The sequence below is a fragment of the Sycon ciliatum genome, chromosome 4, assembly GCF_964019385.1.
Source record: "Sycon ciliatum chromosome 4, ocSycCili1.1, whole genome shotgun sequence".
Lineage (NCBI taxonomy): Eukaryota > Metazoa > Porifera > Calcarea > Leucosolenida > Sycettidae > Sycon > Sycon ciliatum.
The window spans coordinates 30838700-30860617 of NC_088646.1; the positions used below are offsets into that span (position 1 = coordinate 30838700).

The 21918-nt window shown below is 48.1% G+C and overlaps 2 protein-coding genes and 1 non-coding gene across 5 annotated transcripts; 2 read left to right on the top strand and 1 right to left on the bottom strand.

Annotated features, from left to right (window-relative positions):
• The first annotated feature begins 417 nt into the window (after window positions 1–417).
• LOC135815583 (SUMO-activating enzyme subunit 1-like) lies at window positions 418–21680 on the top strand. Of its 3 annotated transcripts, XM_065328898.1 has the most exons (9): window positions 418–647; window positions 2881–3052; window positions 16902–17054; window positions 17381–17493; window positions 18369–18504; window positions 18687–18792; window positions 19836–19980; window positions 20807–20876; window positions 21165–21680. In XM_065328898.1, exons 1-9 carry the CDS (start codon window positions 574–576, stop codon window positions 21255–21257), a joined length of 1062 nt encoding a protein of 353 aa, XP_065184970.1. In that variant the 5' UTR covers window positions 418–573; the 3' UTR covers window positions 21258–21680. The 3 variants fall into 3 exon arrangements, with proteins under 3 accessions (XP_065184970.1, XP_065184972.1, XP_065184971.1); XM_065328900.1 differs by lacking the exons at window positions 418–647; window positions 2881–3052 and adding an exon at window positions 11708–11823; XM_065328899.1 differs by lacking the exons at window positions 418–647; window positions 2881–3052 and adding an exon at window positions 12335–12650.
• On the bottom strand, window positions 5881–11312 carry LOC135815581 (rho GTPase-activating protein 21-like). Its single transcript, XM_065328895.1, has one exon. The coding sequence runs from the start codon at window positions 11310–11312 to the stop codon at window positions 6486–6488; it is 4827 nt and encodes a 1608-aa protein (XP_065184967.1). The 3' UTR covers window positions 5881–6485.
• On the top strand, window positions 19649–19720 carry Trnaq-cug (transfer RNA glutamine (anticodon CUG)). Its single transcript has one exon. It is a non-coding gene; the product is annotated as a tRNA-Gln (tRNA).
• Window positions 21681–21918: the final 238 nt, after the last annotated feature.

Genomic DNA, 21918 nt, shown 5'->3' on the forward strand with positions numbered 1-21918 from the left:
TCGACTGCACCAAAAACGAACACTCAAGCAGTCAAGCTTCCCTGTTGTCTGTTGTTCAAAGCTGGGGCACGCGATCAAGCGATCGAGTCTTCGCGGGCTACACAGAGTCACTTCCGTGCTCGGCTCTGTTGAAGTGACAGCACCCGTCCGGACCGTGACTCTGGAGTCTGGATCCACTTCTGCACACTGACTGTCTGTCATCATTCATGCCATGCCAGTCATGTCGGACTCGACTGGGTCTGTACTGGCCTTGCCGGGCCAGCTAGCTAGCTGGCCGGATAAAAACTTTAAAAAGACAACAAACATTTTTTGAAACGAAGTCACAGCAAAAAGGGAACGCGGCGTTTGTACGCGTTGGGGCGCGGCGGATCGCTTGGTTCATCACCATGGCCATGGGCATGGGCCGAAACCAGCAAAAGGGGAATCACCGCGGGTTCATCATCATACAAAAAACAAGTCTTTCACTTGCACTGTTTTTGCATTTCAAACTCTTGTCCTGAGACCAATTTTGCTCCATCAAGCATGTACTTTTGATCTTGCGGATTTGAGCAACTATTGTTTGACTATTTCAAAATGAGTCTGACAGAGGAAGAAGCTGCAACTTACGATCGGCAGATTCGCCTTTGGGGTCTCGATGCTCAGAAGAGGTATGGTCTAAGAATATCTCCAGTGTTTCGAAATATTCGTTTTGTTTGCATCGAATCTTACATTCATGAATCTCGAGTGCAGATCATGCATGCTTGTAGCAGTACGAAACAGGGGAAAATAAGATGGTCCTCTCTTCGTCCCACAAACTAGTAGTAGCGACTTCAGTTCAAAATTTTAAAATTGGAACCATGGCAAACAAATTACACCACTTGATAGACGCACGTCTGCAGATCATACACAGAACATTTCATGGGAATATCTTGTCCCATACCGGAGTTACGAGGCCACAACGTTGGTATGCAATCATCGGAGACCATGTACATGTATACAATTAATTGTATGCAGGCCGATGGCACAACATTCGGTTTCTACGACCTCATGAACATCATGCACACACAGTGAATGCATGCACGATACACGTACATGGACGTGGGATTTTGGTGTTGTTGGAGAGTGGTGGAGAAACCGTTGTAGTTGTTGGACGGGATGTGTTCTGCTTTGATTGATTGAAATAATCAGCTCCTGCTCAAGCACGTCCACCGTCATGAAGAATAGTAACGGCCATTGATTTACAAGCCAAAAGTCTGCTCTCTCCGTCATGCCGAGCACCTTGTGTAGTACACTTCAATAGCCGACTTCAGTCGCTGGGCACAAATTTCTCAAACGACTAAAGCGGTCACGGGGAAGAGCCTTACCGTAAACCTATCTAAACTAATTTGAGGACGCTGAATGCGTTTTACCAAGACCAAAGTACATGTACATATTCAAAAGTGTGGTTTCATTTTAGCGGAAGTATGAACAAGTGCGTACTGCGTAGATCATGGGTGTATGCGGTGCAGCCGATCAGATACCAGTCATTTTGAGTTTTGAACGCTGCCTGCATGTTCGTATGATGGTATCAGTGAGCTGAAAGTTGTGAAAGCCTGATGTTATACGAGTAGAAAGATTCCACCGTGGCAGAAGGACTTCCTAGTTGGATGCTCTTGCTCTTGGTTGTATGTTCTTAGTTTGACCATTCCCTGCTGGAGGCATACATTGAGTTTTGTATTTATAATTGCCGCACTTCTCACTGGTCTAGAGTTCTTTGGAGAAATGGCGAAACATTCTCCCGTGATCAATTCTGACTGTGGACACCCAAGATGGTAGAGACACGACGTAATGAGTGTGGCTCTCTTCAACCACCATACTTCTAAGGAATTGTCCTACAGTACTATCGGTCGCCGAAGAACTGGGGGTCAGCCTCCTAGCCTAGACCGTTCTTATTTTCATGTATTACAGCCTATGCACAGTTGAATCTTCATGTGTATATTGGCATGCTGGGCTTGGGAAAATTCGAGCCTGGCCGTTCTTCAGCACCCAACAGTACTGTACCACTCTCCCCCAGAAGTAAGAAGTTACTAACTAAGAATCCATCCTGAACTGAAGTAACAGTGGACTGTGGAGAAATGATGCCTCTGGACTGGTGCAGAAGGAAGCAACCGATGCCAGCCTCACCTTCAGCGAGTACAGGCAGTGCATGAGCGGCAGTGCCAGCCCGTTTAGGGACCGTCGCAACAGTTTGCAGAAGCCCACAGAGTGAACAAAATTCATTTCAGGCGAGTCCTTCTCCCCCCCCCCCCCCCCCCCCAAAAAAGAACATACTTTGAATTACTTTCTAAATCCAGGCATAAGGTCCAGATCCGTAGGACCGTAGTCGTTTGTGATGCTGGATTGGAACTTTGGAATTAAGTATGTGGATATACGTACAACAGCCAGTACAGGTATGAGCATGTATAGTTCATGACAAACTGGGCTGAAGGGGTACCATGGTTTTCAACCTGCCCACACTGACAGTCAACATACACTGTCCTAAAGCTCTCGCATGAATCATTTCACGGGACCTCTCATACCAGGAAGGAGAAATGGAGGCTGCCGGTATGGTGTATGCTTGGCAGAGTGTGCCGTTAGAAGTAGATATTTACATCTCCTTGACGTCTTCCTCATCACCCATCAGGGAATTTGCACATGGCACGGCATTCCTTGCTCATGTGCTCAGTGTTCCTGAACACCGTAGTTCGTTCAGTCTTGTTGGGGACCGACACTCTGCTACCAGTCACGAAGAACTAAAATGGCGATGCATTCTACACTCACAAGCTTTCATTGGTCCGAGCGAGGTGCTCTGGATCATTCTAACAATTTGCCATTCTGATTCCTATAGGAATGCATCTGTGTCTGATTTTTCTTGTTGTTTAGGCTACGTGCTTCCCGCATCTGTGTGCTGGGAGTCTATGGCTTGGGATCAGAGGTATGCAAGAACCTGGTCCTTGCTGGAATCAAGAGCATGTGCATCGTTGACCACCGCACTGTTGGACCAGACTGTATTGGATCTCAGTTTTTAGTCAGAGATGAAGACGAGGGCAAGAATGTAAGTACATGCGCTATGTGTCTATTATGTGTGTGTGTGGACGTGTGTGCATGCATGCATGTGTGGGTACGTATGTGATGCGTGTATGCATACATTTGATCTCGTGGATGGGTTCAAGAAGGGATGTGGCTTATACTGTAAAACCGGGAATTTTCGTTGGTGTAATATTTTCGGTATTTCCCAACATCAACGCTTCGGTAGAGCGAAAATTTCGGTAAACCAGTTTTCCGTACTGCAGTCGGCATGCATGTACGTATATTTTCGGTGCGTTTTATTTTAGGTAAAATTACCTGTACCGAAGTTGCGCATGCGAAACACACACCTAGTTTACTACCAACCTTGCCAGCAGGTCTATTCAGCTTTCGTTGTAGTCATCTGCAAAGACGCAAGATTTGATTTGATTCCGGAAGTGCCTGCTCACGGATGCCGTATGAGAGAAACATTGGGCCTCTTACCAACGCCCTGAGCTCTTTTGATATTGGCAACTCATCATGGTATATCAGTGGTGTTGCCAATATCAAATGGGCTCAAGGAGTCGACTGTTTCACTGGACAACTGGTTGTTCTGGAGAATGCACTGAAGTGAAATCTACACCAGCGCATTGAGGCCGTAGATCGCCACTGCATTGTCTCTTTCTCAGCATCTTCACTAGAATTCGAATTCACAAGTCGATCATAGTCCCTCCTGTTGTTACGTATTTCGAAATAATTATTATACTCAGCATGCTAAGTTACACTTGCACCGAGGTACATGTACCAAAGTTCTGTGAAGCTGCCCTGTGTGGAGGTGCGGAGAACTTGACTTTTCTGCCATATGCAACATGTTCTCCGAACGAGGAAAAGGGACATCATTACGTTGAGTCAACACATTTTGTGTGCGTATGTGGCTCTTGCTGGCAATGCCATTCCAATGTGTCTGTGAAGGCTTTGCATTGTGAATTTGCAGCCGATTTATTGAGACACATTCTGTGTTACCTGCACACTAGTAGCACCAGCCATAGCAAGGCTGACTTACGTGTTTATCTGTGAACGTAATACTGGCCAACCAAGTACCCTCATCAACACAGGAATATGAACAACATGCGTAATTGCATGTAACGCGCTGTTGCCGTGCGTCACGTGATCGCCGCCTAGGAATAGCCCGACGACAAGCCAAACTGCCCGTGCCGGAAATCACCATCTTACTACATGGGAGGTGTTATTTGTTCAAGCATTAGCATTGGCATGATAGGTGGTGAGGCGTACCATTGAAGGTATCGGAAATTCGGACCTCGTGAAAAGAGAGTGGAACTGCATGTACAGTAACGCCAGTTCAGCGTAATCATGCTTGCCGTAGTTGCGTTCAGATACATTACTGAATATGCATGCATGCATTATTCATTTCAGCTGGTTATCTTGGATCCAAGCCAGTGTACTTCTGTCGGGCTATGCTCCTTATGCTCACCAACATGCTACGAGAGAACATCGCTACGTCTTTTGCATAGCTACGGGAATACAATATTAATGACCGTCCACCATGTGTAGAGTACATTGACAGGCTCATCACCAGGTACACTTACTACCAGCTGTAGGCATGTATGCTGATGATAGTAGTGCTATTACTTGGATCAGCTGGGCAAATAACAGTGTCCAGGCATGTCCAGTCTTCTACACTAGTAGGAAATCACTGCACGCCAGCATCACAAGCAGCAGCACTCCATGTCATCTTCTGTGAATGTATACCGGATAGAGTCCATAAGCCAGAGTTTACAGCTCCGCATATTATACGCATCAAGTATGTGAGTTTGGAGAAGGGTAATTTTGTTCTCGCTTACGAATACACACACACACACCATTGGATCATTGGACGCCCATCGCCAGAGGCGATGATAGCGATGCTACAGCAGAAGCCATAGCAGCTTGTGCTGGGATTGCACCATTCATCAGCTTGCAAGGCTGAAGAATTGACCGCCACTATTCAGCCTGGTCTACACCACAAAGCTATGAAGTGGCTTTTTCTGGCCAGGTCCCTACTTTTTGGTCTTTTCATTTTTTTTTCATTTTTTCACGCACACACATCACACCACATACTCCGGCATGCACTGGCTGTTGGTAAGCACCCAGGAGAATGAAAGAAAAGTCAGGAGGAGTCTGAGAAAGAGAAGAAAGACGTGTGTGACCATAATCGTCTGGAATCGAACCCGCAACCTATCGATTGGAAATCGCTGCACATACCACTGCACCATATGGGACACGCACACACATACACACACACACACACACACACACACACACACACACACACACACACACACACACACACACACACACACATACACACACACACACACACACACACACACGCTCGCGCACGCACGCACACACACACACACACACACACACACACACACACACAACTGACATCCCAGGTCGTAAAAACGAGATTCAAAACTGGAGTCGTGTATCGCAGCTTCCACAAGTCTTGAAAGGTTGTCAACTTCCCAACCTTGTTTGCGGAGTTGCACAGCGCTGAATCTGTGTGAATCAATGTGTGACACTTCATTCACTCTTTTTTCTCTTTCTTTTCTTCTTTTTAGGAAATTGGGTGTTTCTTGCATACCTGCATTTGCTGTTGCTTTTTGCCTTCTTTTGTTGGTTGCTGTTGCTAATTCGGATCGGAATAAGAACGATTCGCCAACCACTGAATCTGTCTGGGTCACTCTTGGGGCCAGTATTATTCCACTGTCCATGTTACTAATGAGCTTTCCTGTATATGCTGCAATGGCCTTTATAGACCTACCCACCCTGTCTGCTGCAATGCAACTTCTCCATAACACATAATGCTCAGGGTCAATGGTCAACAATTGTGTTATCAGAAAGGAGGAAATAAGTACTAAGTAGATTCTCTCAACTGAGATTATATAATGCACTGCGCATAAATGAAAAGTTTAAAAAAATGAAATCCTAGCGGCTGCAACCATGGCACGCCACACTGCTCAAGTAACACGTTAGTTGCACGAATAAGTAAGTTCATCGGACATCAAAGTTGTCTTGGCAAACAATGGCATCTCTGTGTTAGGGCTCACGTCGCCTTTCTATAACATGAAAAGAATCTGACATGCCTGTCAATGTCTTACCTGACTGAACTACTACGTGTCATCTTCTCTGTGCACTGTTGGGGCCACATAGTGCAAGCTTTCTGATGTACATGCAATCTTGGATTTCAAATTTGAGAAATACTTCTATAGAAGGCGCGTGTGCTGTTTCCAACTGATATTTTAACTTACTGAAAGTTTAGCTGTCGGCTATAGTATCATAATTATATTTTGCACATCCGGACTGAATTCTTTTACATTGACGTAGCCATGTTGGTGGTGAAGTCTGTCGTGTGGAGTTGACCACACAAGTACGATGCATGTCTGAAGGACACACGACTGATTGTCTTGCGTTTCAACTCACAGAATAGTGGCTTGTGTCTCATCAACAGCAAGCGGTAGGCCCCTGTCACCAGACCTTTTGCGCTGCAGATGGTGAGCCGTGGCTGTGGCGGCAGGGGTATACGGGCTGGGAGCGTCTTGCTGCTGAGGTTGCATACGTCTCCTGGGAGACCCACCGTCAGCACCTGCTGCTATCCGTGGATCTTCTGTTCGGTGTTGCTGCCGTTGTTGGTATTGATGCGGGTGTTGCTGTTGATGCTGTTGATGCTGATGATGTTGTTGGTGCTGCTGCTGATGTTGGTGCTGCTGCTGGTACATTTGTTTTTGCTGTGCTTCAACTAATGGATGTTCGTGGTCACCCTGAGGAAGTGCTGGATCCATGTAGTCTAGAGGGGATTCAGGAAAGCTCTGCCGTGCTGCTGCTGCCTGTCCACCATCTACCTGCTGCTTGGAGCGCGGTATGTTCATGGCACCCTCGTTCACAGCTCGATAGTAGCTGACGCGATGTGCTGCAGACGCTTCTGCCATGTTTCTGGGACGCCTCCGATTACTGTCAGAAGCTGTGCGTCGTATCTGATCCACTGGCAGGTCCTCGTTTGGCACAACCTGTTGTATTTCGCCCTGTTCGGCACCAAGGTCATTATCCATACTGGGCTGCCGCAGTGATCCTCGTCGTATGCCACGCTGCATGACCTTCGCCGCCTGCGCTTCCTGATCCGGGTCGAGCGGCTCTGGACTGGGATTCCACTCATTGGGTTCCTGCGCACTGTCACTGCCGCTATCCTCGCCGTGTCGTTTGTCGTAGTCCCACTGGTGCAGAGACACCCACCTATTCACGACCTCCTGCTTCATCTGAGCTACCTGTGTGCGGGACTTGTCACGTGACTTAGCGGCGGCTGTCTTCTCCAGGACAACACTCTCTTCAGTCGGCTGCTCTGCATCTACGTTGTACACATCTCTGGGTCGAATGGCCATGTTAATTTCTGCTGCTTCCGCTGCTGAGATATGCCGGGGTGTGGCTTGCGTTGGAGACACGTCGACTGGATCATCCATGGACTGGGCTGCGTCTTGCTTGGGGAGCTGAGGACGGGCTACAAAGAATGGTGCGTGCGGAACAGACGGCGAAGTAGCGCGATTGGTCTCCTCTTTGCCGCCAGTCGACGGCTTAGACTCCACCGATGGGGGAGATGCTGATGTTGCTCGGTCTGCTTCAGGCTCCATGGACTGCGGCGATGAATCGTCCAGTATGATCTCTGGTGGAGGACTACCTGCTAGTGTTGGGTGATGGTCAAACTCTCCATCAGGGGGAAAGAACACATCCACATTAGACAACAATGCCTCTACAATCCTACATTGCTCGCCCATATCAGTGACCATGAGGTGTGTGTCATCGTTGGCTGCACGCACCAGTGTCGGTCCAAAGACGATTGCCAGGTTTTTTATTTCCATCTTGTTCTCGCCGGAATTTGCCGATATCCGCCGCAGGTGGCGTATCAGGTAGTGCAGCGTATTGAAGTTGACGGCAGGAAGATTTCCAACGAGCTGCTGCAACTGGTTGAGTCGCTCTTCTGGGTCAGTGATACGGCATGCACGCACCATACTGTGGTAGCCCTCAAACGTCAGCAACGAATCTGGCAACTGTCTGAAGTACTGCTTTACCGTGCTGCTGATGACGCTGATGTCCAACTTGTTGCCGTCGTTGAGATCCATTTCGCTCAGTCGCAGATCCATATCCTTGACAAGGTTGTCCACAGCTGCTTTGGTTCCTGGCACACGATAGATGCCAACAACATCCATTCCCCTTGCCTCGACCGCTTGGAGACACTTTTCAATGATGAGCGGTATGTAGCGAAGTCGGCTGGAACGAGGACAGAAGCCAAGTGGCACACCGAACGTCCTGTCGTCACTTGCCAGAGAGTTCTTTCGCTTGAACAAGAATCGGATTTTGCCCAGCTCTTCTTTCTTGGCCCTCCGCCGGGTGCCCGGCGATGGTGCCAGTCTTTGGGCGAGCGTTAGTTTGATGGGTCCTTCGTCGTCACCGGAATCTGGCCTGTCGGTGCTGCTGGTGCGGAGTGCAATCTGCTTCAAGATCAGCGGCTGATTGGACAACTCGCTGCCATCAACCACTTCACTGCCAGGCGACGGGCCAGCGCTTCTAATGTGTTTAATCCATTTCACCGAAGTCTCAAAGTCCTTCGCCTGCAGCAGGTACTCCGCCTTGTCCACCGTTCGTATCCGAAACACGTTCTGGCGCTTGCGATAATCATGCGCGATATCGACCATACAACCACGGATGTCAATGCTCTGGTCAGCAATGTCGATGGATCCTTGGGTTGCCGACACACCCATCTCTTCTTTGTAGAATGTTATGTTAGCCCCGTGCAGAATTGTGTAGACTGTTCGCCAGGAGCGGTCATGTGACTTCTTGCCCCCAGGCAGGAGCACTTGCTTCTTGCTGAGGTATGCCGCTGCTGTGCACTTTAGATCAGTTGGGTCTTCGCGCCTGCTTCTCTCACGGCTCTTACTGCGACTGCGGTTGAGGCGGAACCAGGAGCTGCGGCGATCATTGCGCTGGTCCTTTCCTTCATCGCCATCATCGTCTACATCACTCTTTGGTCTCAGTTTGCGCTTTCTGGTGTTGACGGGAGAAGATGGAGCACTGAGCGATAGTCGGCTGCGTGGTGATGCGATGCCATCCTCTAGCTCAATTTCTTCCTCGTCCTCATCATCATCGTCTTCAGACTCATCGAGTGGCATACCAAGCTTGTGTGGCATCGACTTAGACAGCATGGATGTCTTCGCTTTACCCTCCTCCGATTTTGTCCAGCCTTGCTTGGTAGTTGGTGGTGTTGAACTGCGCGGCAATGAGTTTGCCTTGGCGGCCTGTGCCGATTGCAACAGATGCCGGTCAACATCCAGCGGCGCTTGAGTAGAACTCAGTGAGCGTTGGTGTTGCGATGGTGGTGTACCGGACGACGGCGCTCCTAGCCCTGACAATGTTGTCCTGCTGCGCACCCACGGCGGATTGGTAGCGGTCGGGCCCACCTGGACGCGATTCTCTCCGCCGCCGCCACGCCGTTGCTGCCTCGCCTTCACGGCGTAGGTGGCCGTAATGGTGGTGACGGGATTATCCGCGCTGATGTCCAGCTTGCGGCGCCAGTCCTCTTCCTCCTGTGATGCACTGTAGTGGATGGGAGGTGACGGAGAGGATGCGTCTCCGCCACTGCCTAACCGTCGAGCTGCGCCCAGGTGGAAGTCGCCCATACTGCGCGACTGCGCAACTGGGTGTCGCCGCTCTTCAACACCAGTTGCTGACCTATCACTGGACACGCGAGTAGCAACAGCAGCAGTTTGTGGCAGAGACGAGGACTTCTGCCAGGCGTCATCTGCCTGGCCGAGATTCTCCATAGATCTAGATTTCTCGTCGGAGCTTGGTCTCAGTTCTCTGGCCTGTGCTTGCCGAGGGCCTTTTAGGAAGGCCGGTATGTCCGCTGACCGTACTGTGCCTGTCTGCTGAGAGGATCTGTCGCGTTCATGCAACTTGCCTTCACTACGAGAGGTGACTGCTTGGTTACCGCCCGAGTACATGCTACTGCTGCTACCTGGTAAGTAGGCACTGGAGTCGACTGTGTCCGTGTGCTCTGCGCTGTTCTGCCGATAGGCATGATGGTGTCCCGTACTGGGAGAGTAGCCATTCTCTATCTTGTTCTTCTTGTGACCCATGCCACCGTTGTGAGGACGTCGACCGTCATCCAAGCTCTCCGACGATCGTCTGGTTGCGCTCGGCTCATAGCCGGGCATAGAGCTGGTCGAGGCGTTTTTCCGAGATGCGGGACTTGGCTGAGATTCGTCGAGTGACGTCCGTGAGCCAGACCGAGAGTCACCGTGCCGCTGCTGCTGCAAGTTTTGCAGCAAGTCTTGCGCCTGCGTGAGACTGCTCGACGACCCGCTCCCTGGGCCGCGTACACGTCTGTGCTGGTTGAGTGACGGTGAGATCTTGTTGTTGCGGATGGCGGAGCGCAGGAATGGCTGCTCGGCGCCAAGTGGACTGGCGTAGTCGGCCAGCGACGTACCGCTGTTGAAGTCCTGCGTCTGCGCGAGCGTGCGCGACGAATGCACCGTGTTCTCGCCGTCCTTGCCGTACGCGTCCGTCTTGAACGCCGTCTGAATGTGATCGTCCTCGCTGGGGGTCACAAGCAGTGTCAACTCACTGCCACTACTCTTGATCATATCTATCACGTCCTGGTAGGTTTTCTCCGCCACACTCACTCCATTCACGCGTTCCAAACGATCGCCAACTTGCAGTCCAGCCAGCTCGCCAGGTCCTCCAGAGACCAGCTGTTTCACGAATATCGTGTCCATGGCGTCTGAGCGCTCGCCCTGCATATTCGCTGGCGGATGGACGACGAAATAGCGCAAGGTGAAGCCAAATCCTCCACGCTCTTGCCGTCGTATGTGTATGCGACGCGGGCCGTCGCCTCTACCGGTCCTCTCCATAAGCCTGTCCTCCACCGAGCCACTACGATCAGCGCCTTCGGACATTCCGCTCTTCCTGACTAAATTACACACCAGAGTTTCGCCTCCACTGTCATGTGCTCCAGCGGCAACCCGTCGGAGCTGCTCATCGCTCTGCAAGCGAGCTTTGGAGCGATAGTGTTGCAGCTGGTAATGATTAGCGCTCACGTTGAAAGACTCGATAATGGAGCGGAGGAATGCAGCGCTGCCAGCGGCTGTTGTTTTCCCGTTCGCTGCGAGCTGCGCTAGTTGTTTCTGGGATGGCACGCTAAAAACTCTACGATCGCCATTGTGAATGACGACCAGACTTGGGTCGCTGGACGCTGCCATCAGCCGCTCGCGTGTATTACTAGTGCTGGGAGATCATCTCATGGACCACCACGATGAGGAGACCAGTCACTGAGTCAGGACAAGGGATTCGAAAACGCGATTGGACCGTGAGTCCTGCGGCCGACTCTGATCACGCTCAGTACCGACCACGCTCTTCCCATAGAAAAATCCTATGCATCCAGCTGAGCGACGGCATAGATCTACGTGTCGTCTAGCTTCTCAGGTTCTGTAGCCTGTCGGCAGTGTCGCTAGTGCCAGTAGGGTGAGTCGGCGGAGAGATTCGGTCCTGTGCGCACAAGAGTTCATCCGGAGTAGTGCAGTAGTGGCCGTTCTCGCGCTATGCATGCAGCAAAACTAACAGTTACATGCGTCTCAAGACAGCATTGTTCAGAAGATTTTCCAGAGTTTTGCTGCTGACCAGTTGGTGATGTTGCTGCTTATGCTACCACTTGCTGCTCGCCGACGGAGCAATTTCGCCCGAGAGCGATTCCGACGATCGCCTCTGTACCAGGTAGTTATTCCTAGGCTGACTGCAACTCATTTATCACCGAGTAGAGCTATCTGGCTGTAGCCCTGTCTTCGAAATGATGCTCTTGACTTATCGCAGTCACACGCCTTCCATATCCAACGCACCGCGTAGGGCCGGCTACAGTCTACAGACTGTACTACTGTAGTGAAAATCGGACTCGTTGCTTCATGAAGGCGATATGACCATGATGACTGATATGACTTATGAGGCGAAAAACCTGTACTCCAGACTGGAACTACAATGTAGTTGTGCGCAAATCGTGAAAATAATTCTATAAAATTTGAGTAGTAGACCTACTAGTAGTACTGCATGACCGTGTACATGATTGTATCGTCTCGATAGCTAGCATGCATGCACTGGAAAAACACCCATCTGCCGCTGCTTGTGCATTTTTTACGCCGTGAGTTGATCGATGGTGATGAGACTTGAGAACGCCACATGCCACAGCACTTAGCTGTTGTTATCTGTGTGTTGTACAAACCCTTGTAGTTGGACATGGTAGATTCTACATTCGAGGGTTGCGGCTGGCTACGCGTCGGTCTCAACACTAATCTTTATGCACTAAGTAAGACAGTAAGAGCGAGAGTGAGACTGCCGTACTCCCCGGCCATAGTGCGAGAGGATTTTCTTAGCTGCAGTAGTTTACCTTCATCACTCGACATCAGCTCGAGCCGGTCGCATACACTAGGTACCGACCGTACACTTCCAGCTACTAGATGTACCGCTCGCCACACAATAGTATCTTGCTTTTAGTACCTGCGTTCTTTGCAAGAAAGGTCCCGAGGTATGTGTGTGCGCTGAGGACAGAGGTACGTAGCGTGTCAATGGCTCAGGGCTTTTTTGAGTCAGTAGGAAGGTCGAAGCGGCCTATGCAATGCCGGGGTGTCACATCCCATGCCATTGTTGGACATCTCTTGTCGTGTGTACACCCATTGTACCGGTCGTTTTGCTGCTTCTCTTTCTTGACGGGAACACCTAGTCCTTGCACACTCCACTGGTGCAGTACATCATACACAGTCATGGTGAATGTCATCATTCCCTCCGCGGGATCCGATCCATCTACCGGGTACACATATTATACGCGGTACACTCATGAACTACACCAGATTTGGCGAAAATAATTTAATTTTATGGGCCTTGATATCAATGATAGGGAAAGAAACCAGTTACTATTACCTAACTCAGTCGCGTGCCAAATTTGGTATTACAAATTTACAATCATGTGCTGTATGTCATGGTATGTAGATCTACTTCTGCACTACAATCTCTGTCTACATATCCACTGGATCTGCAGTGCAGTGCCTCTGTGTTTGTTCCACTGAGACGAATTTTAACTTAAAAGAGTCATCTAGTCCTTGGCTTGTTCCCAGGAAAACCAAGGGTTGGGGGTCATACTCATAGCCAGACAGACTGTCATGGTCATCCTGCTCATTGTGGACCGTCATAAATTCAGCTTTCTTAGTATTTTACATTGTGTATGAGTGTTGAAATGATCATGTGGCTTACAGTATAATTATACTAGTAACTGAGTTGTGTCCAAGTGCAATCAAGAGTACAAAACCCCACCCCTTATGTACTCTTGGAGCAATCAATGACTGTTGACATTGCTCAATGAAATCCAGCCTCATGGGGCAGTCACGTAGCCCTGCACCGCTGACCTGTACAGTTGTGCAGGGCTCAAACTAAAGTTGCTTGCCATGAAGTCAGATTTCATTCAGCATAACTATACTAGTACTTGAAGTACTTTCATTGTAATCTATGAGTGACCCATAGTGTATGCCCAATTGGCAGGGGCGTCCCACACCGTACAGTCACTATGGTATTGACCCTACCACTTTTTGCCCCAGGTACTTTTTATTTAAATAAAATACACTGGGAGCTGGGATCTAAAATACACTGATCTGGGATCTAAAATACACTGATCTGGGATCTAAATTTCCAAAATTTTCCACTCCGCCACCACTCCCCCACGAGTAAATTGTACTTTAGATGGCTGACCGTAGCACACTAAAATACCTTCCGACGCCCCTGATTGGCAATGGGTGTCCAACAGCATATAAATGCAAGCCCCACTGTCAATGAATGTGCAGCCAGCCTTTTACTTTCGGTCTAACTTATTACTATGAATTGTACTTGGATACTGAGCTGGAATTTACATATTCTGTGGTACACGCACCTTATTCTGCACAACTAACTGTTACTTTGGGAAAGGTATGAAACAAGGCACGCATCTGGTGCTGCTTTATTCATGAGACTAGAATTCATTTGACCAGTGGACTTGCACTAATGACTATGTGGACTGCTGTACGATCATTCATGTGCAGCAGTCTACATAGTCATTAGTGCAACAATACTGCCCTGTCCACTTGTAGTGGGTACTGGTACACGTGGCAGCACTTCCAACAGCCGCAATCCATAGCCTCGGCATAGGCATAGTAGTGACAAACGCATTGATGTACAATGTAAACAGAAGCGCCCATCTGTCTGAGACTGTGGGTGTGAAATTCAATGGCTATGAAATATTTTAAAAGTATAGAAGCTGTAGCGATTATGACTGTAGTGATGACAAGTCAAGAGCGATCAGTAGGCGGTTCAGCCAACACGGAGTTTACAAGGAGTGCAGCAGCATGCAAGCATGATTATGCATGTGATGTGCATGTACATGTATATTTGACATGTCCCGCATCAAATCTGTGCATGCCAGTGGGCAGCAGATGTGGTGCTGTCTAGTCGAATACACACATACACCTTCTGTGGGCATGTCAGTTACTGTTTGGGTCTTGTCCATCTTCCATCGTCAGTCATTCTTGGAAGGTTGTGTGTGCCCAGAGCAGTCCAGGCCGAACATCCCCATCAATGGCCTGTCAATAATACTGGGCATTGCTGGACTGGCTCCTGTCTAGTTTGGCTGATGGCACTTGCCAAGTGCTGGCTGCTGACATGCCACGACCAACAGACTTGCTGCATGACCTGCTGCATCAATGGCAGCAAGTTTTGGGCTGCACTTCTAAGTAAAACTAAAAGTCCTTCATGCTGCCTATCACTGGCACGTGCAGCACTGCTTGCCTTTAAAATACTGAGCTGTGGAGTGTGGTTAGGGGCTGGCCTACACTCCTGTCATCTCTACTGCTGGTGTCTGACAGTCAGTGACAGTGATATCAGTGATGTACTCAACTGCTGCTTATCTATACATCGTATGTCATGGTCGGTGTGGGTTGTGAACTTGTGATCTACCAGGCTATGGCTGTAGCTTGCTGGTAGCTGGCAGGGTGGTGGTGGAAAAGCGGACACCTCGTTTTCCACACAGGCACCACTCCCACAGACCGGACCCATGGTGTTGGAAGGTGTATGCCCTTATGGGCTGGGCCAGCTTCTGGTGGCTTCTGGCACCAGCCTCATTTTGTCAGCTATGCACTCATGTGGCACGAGATGAGGCTCAAACTGCCCATGGTGGCATATCACCATTCTCGTCCGGCCATTCCTGTAATTTGTAGAAGAAACACACCACCTTCTCACCATTATTTGATCACCTTTGTGTGCGAGCTTGAAATAGGCATGGAGAGGAGAATATGTTTTCAAGTTGTTAGGGATGATTGCCGTGAACAATGCTCTAAAAAGACCAATACTGCTCACGTAGCAATGCCATACTCTGAAGAATACAGTTCTTGGTCCTGAACAGAGATCTGTGCATGTGTGTGTGTGTGTGTGTGACTGTGTGTACTGCTAGCCAGTAGCAATAGAGCTTTGTTCTGCGCCAGATTTTATAATATTGATACTATTTAGAACTAATTCAAATGGAAGTGGAGGCCATTCCTGGCGTCACTTGTGCAGATACGGTTTAAAAGGTTTCTGTTGTAGATGACCAGCAAATGTATAAATGCGTCGTGCCCACTCATCATTATCTGGCAGAACAGAATCCACATGCTGGTCACTGCAGACATGTGTGACTTTGTTGGGGTTCTCTTTTCTCGACTCCTTTGCACATTAAGAACTCGGTGGCACTCCCATGAAATCTTCTGAATTCTTGATGACGACCCACTTAACAACATACCTTCACGCTACTTTAAAGTATTTTTGTAGCGGCATTCTTTGCATATCTTCTATTTCCATGCTTCTTTTTGTCTGGGGAACCCCATCCCTGTCACGCCTGAGCAGTGAAGTGAGTCAAATGGAAGGAAGCGTAGAAGTAAAAAATGTCCTGTCTCAGCATGTGGGTTTTGTTGCATGAGTTAATGAGGCTAATATTCCAATTCTGGTACGTTTTACCACGCCTGTTCATTTTGAGTGTCTAAAACAGTAGTAAGTAAGTTAAAGTAACACCCGCGTCCTGCAGAACCTCGCCTGCTCAAACACTGCTTCTATGTCTCTCTGTGCTGTAAGCTGACTAGGGATGACTGATAGTTTAGAGTTGAGTATCAATACAGCGAGGTGGCCTGGCTGTTAGCATGGCATTGGCTAAGTCCACTTCCCCACGGGAATGAGTGTGGTGGCTGGTGTGGTGGAGTCAGCTGTAATTAATAATGTTGGATTCAATGGATTGTCATTTATTCAGGGTGCCAGTTTTGTGAACCAGTAGTACCTGGTGGCATAGCGCGGACTTACTGAGGATCATTCACACATGAACACTATGGCAGGGTACTGTCAATGGCAACACTCCTAGGAAATAAAACAATAATAATTACAACTTTGAAGAGCGGTCTTTTCCTTTTGTAAGCAGCCTATTTAAAAGGTGGCATGTTTCTATTGGAAATCACTGCCTTCTTCAAATCAGGCCATCTGCCTACTTATCTTTTCTTTCTGAATGTCAACACTTGCAAGCCAGACAAGGAAGAAGAAAATCAAACAAGTCAGACCACCAGGACTCGAGTCATGTCCAGTCCTGAAATTGCATTACTGTGTGTTCTACCATTTTCTTTGTTTCTTTCTTGATCTGTTCCATGCGTATTCAGTCCGGCTGGCTGTCTATGCAAATCAAATACATGCCCCTACCCGGAGTCACATCCCTAAACCAAACCCTGTTCAATGTGTTCATTCCTGTTTTCTGTTGTGTTCTGGGACAGATCGCTGAAGCAGCAGCACCTCGCTTACAGATACTTAACCCCAATGTGCAAATTCAAACAGAGACGTCCGATCCGGAACAGCTGGGTGATGAGTTCTTCAAGCAATTTGATGTTGTCTGTGTTCTTGGCCTTGCGGCGAAAAGCTCATTTCTAGTGAGTAATGTCACTCCTGCTGGGTACTCTTATGTTAGATTTGTAGCTGGCAGTTAAATTTGGTTTTTACTGTCTAGTAGTTGTCGAGCCCATATGCTTTTTACTTGCTTGAAGAGCCATTGACTATTTGACGATAATACTGGCTGCTATTCTGTTGAAAATGTTATAGTTTTGTCAGTTTGGGAGCATGTGCGAGAGTCAGCGAACAGAGCTGCTTGTAGAACAACACACCGGCACTGACTCATGTGTGCCCCATACATGCCAATGTTCTCCACACTCGTGTGTGCACATACCAATGTATTCTCTACTGGTGTGTGACTTAACAGGAACGCGTCAATCGTATCTGCAGAGCGGACAACATCAAGTTCTACAGCGGCGGTATCTACGGATTCCACGGACATTTCTTCACAGACCTGGGCAGCGAGTACAGCTATGTCATGTAAGCACTCAAAACCTGCACATGACAGCCTGGTCTTGTTGTTCACGTGATGCCAGCATGCTCGGTGTTCATCGGTGTGTGTGTGTGCGAGTGTGTGTGTATTTGTGTGTGTGTGTGCGTGTGTGTGTGTATGTGTGTGTGAATCACTTGTAGTCTGCATAAATAGGTGACAAATTGGGTGAGGTCCATTCAACCTGGAGTGATTTATTAGTCCCCCATTTTGCATAGTGCACCTTCAAACCAAGTGGGTCCCATAACTTGTCTCAGAACTAGCCATATCTTAGAAGCACAGAAAGAATTATGAAACTGAGAGTACTACAGATGCTTTGAAGTACATCCTTTCCTTCAATTCAACTCACTCGATCAAGACAGAACTATTTACAACTCTCCATGGTAGGAGTTGAGGATTATGAGTGTTTTGTGTTCACTGCAATTCTGCCGACATGCACCTAGGTTCACTCTTTGGTTGTGGGTGTGGACCTGGTTGGGATGCATGTCCGCATGCAAGAGGTTTAGAAATCAGATAGCTGAGTGTAGATGATTATGCATCACAGTGTTGCCACACCCGCCGGCATGTCAGTAGCCTGCCAATTTTGGAGGCATGTCAGGACCTGCCGATAATTGACCTTTTCCTGCCGACAACAGCTGTTAAAATGTCCAATTTTAACCTTCTTCTTTGCTTAGAAGACTTGGTCGAGATATTTTTGGTTTTCAGTAACTTTTCACTGATCATCACAAGAATATTATTGCACAGCTCTCTCCTGTCCATTCACTTTTCTCCTGTATAGCCAGTCTCATGGAACTTGCAATGACTAACGTTGTTATTCTCAATTCTTTTGTTGTTTGTATTCTGGATTATGTGCTTGCCGTGGCAGCGAGGAGAGCAAAAACAAATTGGCGAACGTATCCATTGATGATGGCGCTGATAATTCCTCAACTGAGCCCAGTGCCAAGAAGAGCAAACCGAGTGAAGAAGCGAACGGGGACGATTCCACTAAGATGGTCAAACAGGTATTTGCTTGTTCTGTTCGGCTTGCACCAATGTAGCTTTGGTTGGAATTGTGCTTTTTCTCCAAGTCCTTTCCTGGTACCAGTTGTACCTGATGCAGCTCCTGTGCTTTTTCTGTGTGTGTGTGTGTGTGTGTGTGTGTGTGTGTGTGTGCGTGCGCGTGTGTGTGTGTGTGTGTTTCCAGTGCATGGAGTTTGCGCCCTGGGCGAGGGCGAGCAACCCTGATTGGAGCTGTGGCGCATCAGCGCGCACGATACGAAGAACGTCCCCTATCTACTTTGTCATGCTAAGTAAGACATAGACAGGGGGGGGGATTCATTGTCACTATGTGTGCCTCGGCTTTCACCTTGTTATCCCACTCGGCAGGTCCTGCTTTGGATCTATCAATGAGTGCTGGCTGACTTTAGGCTTGGGACAGGAGCTGCAAGTGTTTGCCTTGTGTGTACTTGTAGCCCGTGTACTCAAGTCAATGTACTGAGGCATGGAGACAAACGTAGTGTAGCTTCTAACCTTCTGTGTGGCTGTCACGGCTGTCAGGCGCAGTGTCAGGCGCAGCACACTCTCTTCTTGCACACAGTAGTAGGCCCATGCTGTGAAGAGCACATTGCCAAGAACAGCGAGACTGGTAAAAGAATAATGATGAACACGTGCTAGGACTTTGTCATCTAAGAACAGTTCAGGGCGCTTCCTTCAAACACAAGGTGTGCGTGGGGGGGGGGGGGGGTGAACAGCTTTTAGCCTTTGGTTCATATTGCACAATTCGCTTCGCGCCTAGGTTGTGAAAAAAATTAATGATAATTGCCTAGCAGCATTAGACTTCAAAGAAATAGTCCAAAAGAAGTATTGTATTAAAATTCTATGCAGCATGACCTACGGTGATGGAGTAATGTCTCCTGCTTAGTCCTGGACCTGGACAGGCTAGCTGGAGCCTGCTACACTCTACAGACTGTACAGTCTACAGTCTACAGAGCCACTGCACTGAGACCTCGTACTCGTTGGTCTCTGATAGTACTTGTATGTATGTATGTAGTTCGTGCTGGCTGTTACGTCTCTGATCTGACAGCCACCCTAGCCTCGGCCCTGTGACCGACACACGATGAACTCTTTCAGTTCTTGAAACGCTTTGAGCGCTAAAGTGGTGTGTAAGGTTCTATGGTGTAATGGTTAGCACTCAGGACTCTGAATCCTGCGATCCGAGTTCAAATCTCGGTAGAACCTGATTTTTTTCTCTTTTTTTCTTTTTTCCTTGTTCTTCCGGGGAATACCCCGATCTTCGTTTTGAAAATAAATTTGGAATGTCTTTTATGATTTTTATCTCTCTCCCTGCTGGTAGTTCTTCAAAATTTCATTGATCACCATGGACGGAGTCCAGCCACTTCTTCCCATGAATCTGACTTCAAAGAGATCTGTTCTTTGCGCGACAGCATCTTGAAGAAACTTCAACTGGCGGACACCGTTGTACCGAATGACCTCTTGAGGTAATTGTTGTGTTTGATTTTTTTCCTCCACGTTATGTCCTCTTCTTTACAATGATCAGTTGTTGCCCTGTATCGACTCTGAGGGCATCGGACACTTAGCCATCTTGTGCTTATGTGACACAGTAACGATAAGAACCGCGGGATAGCTCCAGGCGTGAATGAGAGGGGACTTCGACGTTGCACTTGTAATGTGTTGAATGGATCAAGCTTTGTCAATCAATTTTCGTAAGAATTCCAAAAAAAAAGTAAATGCGCTGTGAAACCGTTCTAGCATTACTACAGTGCATTTCGAGGACATGAACGCGGCTTTGTACTGGTTGTTGGAATCGCTGTGAACCGGCACTTGACGGAAAGAAGTGTGTCTTTGCAGCTATTGCACACTATTCCAAGGAGACAACTTGACCTTTATATCTCTGTACTGTATGTCAGTATCTGTCGCCAGAAGCGACCTGCACTAGACTTTCTATTATCTCTACTACAGCATTCGTAATGTTGATTACAGGCATCCAAACTTGAGTTTGAGCATGCTGAATGACAGCACTGATCCACACTGAGAAAAGAGGCTATGCATCCAGTCAGAAACTAACGTGTTACTTGATGTTTTAGAAATGATCGCGTAATGGTGCTTTTCTGGTTGCATTCAATCATCAGGGTAAGACCTTTCTATAGGAATCAATTTTATCGTGAAGTCTGCACAGCTTTCGCACTGCAGCAGTCGTTACAATTGCACTTGAGAACGATTGGGCGCATTCTTGTGTATACACTTGGCTTGTGCTTTCGCAATGCTGATGCAGGTGTGGTTTGTCTGTGTGTTTGCACTGTACAGACAATGTATCGCTGAGCTCAGTCCAGTGTGCGCCATTGTTGGTGGTGTACTCGGTCAAGAAGTCATCAAGGTAGGACTCAGCAAATAACTAGGCAGAAATCTGTACCACCAGAGGACTTGCGTAGTGTGGGTGTTCGCCCATTATTCCACGAATGGGGGGGGGGGGGGGGGGTCAGCATTCGGACATCCCTTCAGTTAGATAGGGGCAGTGGCTGTGTATAGGAGTGTTGTCGATTATGGGCAGATACCAACGCATGTTTATTTATACCCACATGTCACACTCTGCATTGGCGATACACGATTATGTTTGTTGTACAATAACCTTGCTTGCCACGCTCTGTCCGCCTGTGTCTTTCAGGCTGTATCTGGCAAGGATGCACCCCTGAACAACTTCTTCCTCTACCACGGAGTGCAGGGGAATGGAATGGTGGAGAAACTTGGCTACAGCTGAGCTATCTCTGTTGCACACTGAGTCTGTAAGGCTGTAGGTTGTGTGAAGTAAATCACAGCATCAACATATCTTCAGAAGAATTTGAATACGAGCTGGCATGACTCTGTAGAGTGGACTGAAAGCTCAAATTTCCAGTGATTCGTCATACCCTCCTCTCTTTGTTTACAGCTGATATAAAACTACTCCTTAGCTTTGAAGAGCCTCATCATCCCATCTTAGGTAGGGTCATTGCTAAACTCCTTTAGTTTGTACATAGCATAGTTTTTAGTGTTGCGTAATGGCAATGTTGATTTTTTTTATCTGTGCTACCAGTTCGATACCAATTTGGCTCCACTATTGTGTTTCTTTTCCAAGCTGCGCGCAAAAGACCTCCCATGCAGCAACATACTGACTGGTCTCTATTCGATTGCGTTCCAACATTGAGTCAGTGCGGATCGGTGGTGTGCTCCTGAAAATTTGAAATGTGCGCAACTGCTCGTACCCAACGTATGGGTTTTTCCCTCAACACCCAGTCTGTGAGGAGAAGAAAAAACAATACTTGTTACAGGTGTTACGCGGGGTTGTACATTGTAATTGTTTTTTTCTCATTGCCACACTGTGGCTAGGTATTAGTCACTCCGAATGGGAAAAGGACTATTTCGAAGTGCAATCAAAAGACTTG